Here is a 6000-nt window from a genome sequence, read left to right on the forward strand (position 1 = left end):
AGGAAGTGACAACCCATTCCAGTATTCTTGCTTGGAAAATCCCACGGACAGAGGAGCCTGGCAGGCTACAGTCCTTGGGGTCACAAAGAATCAGACACGACTGAGTGACTGACACACATCTTCACCGTAAGTGTCTTTACTGCAAACATTTTCACTAAATAACTAATGGGCCATAAGGCAATTTAGCTTATGTAAACTGTAAAAGTAAATTTCACAAATCTTATTTTGATAAAAGTGAATTTTATCAAAAGTAAAATAATGAAAAATAAAAGAGAAACATAACATTGGACATAATGAACCATGAAAAATAAACAACAAAATTTAAAAGACTATTGCAAAATGAAAAATATTTGAATACATTTAAAATGTGTGTAGATTCATAGCAATACTGTGCAAACAACCGATTTTATTTTGTGGGCTTTACGAAGTACTCGTCTTCAAAGTCTTTTGTTTATCATATTATATATACATATATTTTTGTGTGTATTGATTTGTCTCATGGTTTTTCTTTTTCACTGACATTTCTTCTTTTGTTAAGCAAGGTGTCAGCTTCTAAACACTGGGACACATATTTGTAACTGAGCTTTGGACCGTGTGTCCTGGCATATTGTCACATGTCTGTTGATAAATATTTAGTTCTATGGGAAGTGTTGGTTCAACTCTGCACCTTTAATTAAGGCCATTGGCCTCTTTCTCTTCCAGGGTAGTGTGTTTCATAAGAAAACCAAGTCATCATCATCTGTCAGCTTGATAAAGCCATCAGGAACTTCACTAAGAAACGCTTTCACATTTCAACCACTTGAAACCAAACTGTCAAACCAAGCTGTCAGCCAGTTATTTTATCTATTACGGCAAAATTGCCTGATGGCCAATTAGTCATGCAGTGAAAACGTCTGAGGTTGAAAATGCTTGTGGGCAAGGGTATCTATGGCAAAGAAACTCACAGCAAAGATACCAGGCACAAATAAGCTTGTGTTATATTAAGGCACCAAGTTGGTGGTCATTTGTTACAGCAAAAACAGGAAACTAGCACAGTCCAGGGAGGTGGACACCAGGCCTTTAATGGCACCCTAGCTCCTACAAGACAAAGCTCACAGTCCTAAGGAGGGTGTACAAAGCCCCACTCTGCTTCCTTCTCCATGGTCTTTGGGGCAATGGTTCACTGTTAATGGTAAGAAGAGAGAACCTAGGGAGATGCCAAATGTATCTTCCATACAATTACTGTGCAATCACACCTCCTGTTCCACCTTCCTGCCCCAACTGGCTACCTCCGATCCACCCTGGATCCAGGTGTTTGAGATTTTATGCATTTTTAAGAACAGGCTCTCCTGGGTCTTAATAGCATAGTTTAACACATATCACACACAGATAATAAAGTACTACTAACATCAGAATTAATCATTTAATCTTGACAATCGAAGACCCCTTCCCTCCTGAAACCCCCTCCCTCCGAAGGGTGACTGACTTGTGTTGTTGTTGTTGTTGGCAGAAACCAACACGACACTGTGAAGCAATTATCCTCCAATAAAAAACATGCGAAAACAAACAAAAAAGACCCTTCAGGATCCTTCCATGGATGGGTCATTATGGTGAACATCAGTGATCCCATCTCCAATCAATACCTTGCAGATAAGGAGAAGTAAAAAACAAAAAACTCCCTGAATTCTCACCCATAACCAGAAAGTTGTTCTTGTCTGTAAATACTGGATATCAGCTTATCTAACCTAGACCATTTGTCTCTTCTTAAAAAGAATGATTTGTTTTCCCAGGGAGCAAAATGGAGTTATTATCTACTTCAAAAGAATGGCTGAGAAAATTAGGAGAGATAATGTAGATAAAACACTTAACAGCCTGTCCGCGTTAAAAGAATAGCCCAATAAATGGTGGGCTACGGTCATTTATAGAGTTTGCCCCCAGACATTCCTATTACGCAGTACTTTCCACTGTTGAGGTTATGGACACACAGGAGTTCTTAATATACAGTAATTTGCTATGGTTTTTCCTGTGGTTGGGGATTTACTGTCTTTCTCAGTGGTCTCTAAGCTCTGAGAAGCTTTGGATGTTCAGGTCAGCAAGTCACGGTAAGAGAATTTTGAGGCCTAAGTACATTCAGATCCATTAGAAAATAAGCAACAACTAGAACAATTACAAACAGAAGCCTTCATTCTTCAACACTCAGATAACTAAATTACCAAAGAGTGAGTTGACTTACTGTACTTTAATGCTGCCTAAAGCAAATGACCAGCATTTACTACAAATTGAGTCAGGTCTGATATTTTGCGTATGCCATCCTTATAACAACTCTTGCTGTTGTTGTTCAGTGGCTAAGTTGTGACTGATTCTTTGCGACGCCATGGATTGCAGCATGCCAGGCTTCCCTCTCTGTGGAATTCTCCAGACAAGAATACTGGAGGGGGTAGCCATTCTCTTCTCCAGGGGATCTTCCCGACCCAGGAGTTAAACCCAGGTCTCCCACATTGCAGGCAGGTTATTTACTGCCTGAGCCACCAGGGAAGCCCATAACAGCTCTAAGGAGTAGATATCGCAAGTTTCCTTTAAAAAATTTTCTTTCCAATACTTGTATTTTTCTCCCCTCTGACCATAAATGTGATTACATATCTACTGAAGGACACGGAATTAAGTTACGGAAAGGTCTGGAAAATTTTCTGCTTAACTATCCTTTTACTGTATAATCGCTGTTAATATTTTCACTTTGTGTTTGGGCTAACAAAGAGTTCCTCTTAAAAATAACCCAGTTAAGTTTTTAATTGCTTATTATGCAAAATTTCGAACAGTCACAAAAAACAGATTAGTATAGCATGGTGCTGCTTTGCAAAAAGATGAAGGACTAGCTTATTTCCAGTGCATCACACAGACCCAAACTTTCACAGAATACAGTAAAAGATAATCACTAGCAAGATGAACCTGGGACTTCCCTGGAGGTCCAGTGGCTAAGACTCTGGGCTCCCAGCGCAGGGGGCTCGGGCCTAACCCCTGGTCAGATAACTGGATCTCACATGCTGCAGTTAAGAGTTTACATTCTGAAACTGTAAGATCCAGTGCAGCCAAATAAATAAATAAATATTAAAAAGAAAGAAAGATGGACCTGTCTGTGGGTGTTGTGGCAATATAAAATTACAAAGTTTCTAAATACTCCTATCAACCACTGGACCACAGCACACAAATCACAAACAATTCACAGACTAGTCAGGAGCAGCCCAAGTGTAGCGGACCACCTGGGGCACTTACCAACGCCCGAATCTCATCTGAGGGCTTCCCTGAGCTTTCCCTCTCCCTTCTCACCTGAGTAGTAAAGAATCTGCCTGCAATGCAGGAAGACAGGAGACCTGGGCTCAGTCCCTGGGTTGGGAAGATTCTCTGGAGGAGAGAATGGCTACCCACTTCAGTGTTCTTGCCTGGAGGGTTCCATGGACAGAGGAGCCTGGCGGGCTACAGTCCATGGGGTCACAAAGGGTCAGACACAACTGAGCGGCTAAGCACAAATCTCATCTGAAGGAAGCCCAGGGAAGGAGCAAATGTAGGTTGTTCAAGACTCAAAGCTTGAGGAGCAGAGTAAAGATACAAACCCATCCGTCCAGCTCCCAGGAGGAAACAGCCATTTAACTAGGAGCACACAGGGGATGACAGAGGATGAGACGGTTGGACGGCATCACCAACTCAGTGGACACGAGTTTGCGTAAACTCCGGGAGGCCTGATGTGCCGCAGTCCATGGGGTCGCTAAGAGTCAGACAGGACTGAGCGGCTGAACTGAACTGAACTCACTCCCTGAATGCTCCCCTGAGTGCTCCTGCGCCGAGCGGGTAAGGAATTGGCTTGCGAAGCCGGAGACAGTACAGTCCAAAGGGTGGGAAAGAGCTGGACATCAGGGAGTGCCGGAGTACACACTCTCTCTCTCTCTCTCTGTCTCTCTCTCTCTCTCTCTCTCCCTCCCTGATGCAATGCTTCCCTTATCCAGGACCTATGGAGTTTAAGGGCTTTGCAAGGGATGCGGAGAAAAAGAAACAAACCCAAACAACAGCTTGAGAATCCAAGGGGGAGAAAACGTCTACATTCTTGAGACTTATAAAGTGTTACCCAAATTATGGTATCAGTCACTTCATGAGAAATAAGGCAGCAAACACAAACACATAGACATGCACAGAAAGAATGTTCTCATACAACCAGCTTTGTCATTTCTCTCTGTCTCTCTCTCTGTGTCTCTCTTGGTAGTTTGTCCCTGGCTCATAGGTATGGTCAGTTAGTGTCAGAGGTAAGCAGGAGGCTGAGCTTAGGTGGGGCTGTCCAGATGGGAACAGAGCTAGGATTAAAATTCTGGCTCAGCTGGCCCCCTGCCCACCGCAAGGCAACATTTCTGGGTTCTGCGCCGCCGCCCCACTCCCCCTCCTCCGCCGTCCAGTCTATCCGATCCCTGGGGAATGACCACCTGGACTTCACACCCGCTAATCAGACACACCCGGCCCCAGTTAAGACTGAGGTACAGTCACGATCCCCAGGACAGAGGTCCCTGCCGGTGGCCGGCCTCCCTGGCACGAAACTGAGAGGGAAGCAGGCCTGGGCCTGGTTCTGGCTGAGCTCCCCTCCCCGCCCCCCCCGCACCCCCCCGCCGCCTCCCCCACCCCCGCCAGGGAGGACAGGCCAGGCAGCGCTACATCCAGGCGCTCGGGAAGAGGAATCTGTGGCCCGCGGAAGCGGCCTCTTCTCGAGCCTTGAATCTGGTTTTCCCTCTGCTCTTTGGAGACATTCGGAGTCGAGCCGCGCTAGCTTTGGGGGCTTCTCTCCTAGAGAAGGAGCTACAGAGTGTCCAGACTCGTGCAGGGGCAGCGCGGCCCAGGGGCCCCCCGGCTCCTCCCGCTGCTCCAGCTCGCGGCCCGAGACTGCCTGGAATCCACCCCCCGCGACCATCCCACACCCGCTTCGGGTTCCCACACCCCGCGGAGCCCACCCGATCGGGACGGACCCTACCCGATCGAGGCAGCCCTGAACCCCCTCCACTGATCCTGGCTCCCCGCGGACCCCACCCGCACGGGACACCCCTGTTTACCGCCCCCCCCAGTAAATGGGGGTTCCCGTGGATTCCCACCTACTGCAGGCTCCCCGCGGACTCCCACCCGCGAGCCGCCGCCTCCGGCAGGCCTCGGGGGCTCTCCAGCCCCGCTTACCTGCGGGGGGCGCCGCAGCGCCGAAGCCGCTGAGCAGCAGGAGCAGCGGCGGCAGCAGTGTCGGCGGCGGCGGCCGCATGGCCCAGGGCTCCGGGCGCCGCAGGCTCCGCGGCGCTGGGGGCGCAGCCCGGCCCCGGCGCGGGGTCGCCGAGCAGCTCACTTCGCCGCCTCGGCGGCCATGGCGACCGCAGGGCGCGCGCGGGGCCCGCCTATTCCCGAGCCCCGCCGGCTGCGGCGGCGGCAGCGCGTCCCGGGGTGGACGAGCGCCCCGCGCGGCCGCCGCGCCCGGGCCCGGCCCCTCCCGGCGCGCGCCCCGCCCCTGCACCCCGCCCGCGGCCGGGACTTTCCTGGCGCCCCCTACCCGCGCCGGCGCTCCCGGGAACCGCGGCCCCGGGGGGTGGTCCCCGGGATCCCCGCGGCCCGAGCGCCCCGCGCGCCTCCGCGCGAGCCGGGGTCTCCCCGAGGGGCCGGCGCCACCCAGCGAGCGCAGAGCCGGCCGGCCCCGACCTTGGCTCAGAGGAGCCGGTGCCGGGAGAGGGAACCCTGCCACTCGCCGCCTTCTGGGCCGGGGACCAGGGGTTGCGGCTTGCGATCCTTCGGGGAAGACCTCTCGGCACCCAGAGCCCGGGTGGGCCTCGCGCGGAGCCCTCGACCCTCACCCCACCCCCATCTTCGCCCACTGCTCCCCGATTTCCTGGGATTGCACAATTCCAGCGTTCCTCCCTTAGGCTGAAGCTTTTGCTTGCTTATCAGACTTTCAAGTACATATTTAGCGTTTAACCTTTTTTGACAGTAGGGTCGAAGGGTATAGGGGTTGGA

At 50.8% G+C, this 6000-nt stretch overlaps 1 protein-coding gene across 3 annotated transcripts in view; it reads right to left on the reverse strand.

Moving 5' to 3' along the window:
* Positions 1–5431, reverse strand: part of IFNGR2 (interferon gamma receptor 2 (interferon gamma transducer 1)) — a 40609-nt gene extending 35178 nt beyond the window's left edge. For all 3 annotated transcript variants that reach the window (XM_018046479.1, XM_018046441.1, XM_018046508.1), the window contains exon 1: positions 5182–5431. In XM_018046479.1, the coding sequence (XP_017901968.1) occupies positions 5182–5260 (79 nt within the window). In that variant the 5' untranslated portion in view covers positions 5261–5431. The remainder of the gene's footprint in view (positions 1–5181) is intronic.

Source organism: Capra hircus, chromosome 1 (assembly GCF_001704415.2).
Source record: "Capra hircus breed San Clemente chromosome 1, ASM170441v1, whole genome shotgun sequence".
Taxonomy (NCBI): domain Eukaryota; kingdom Metazoa; phylum Chordata; class Mammalia; order Artiodactyla; family Bovidae; genus Capra; species Capra hircus.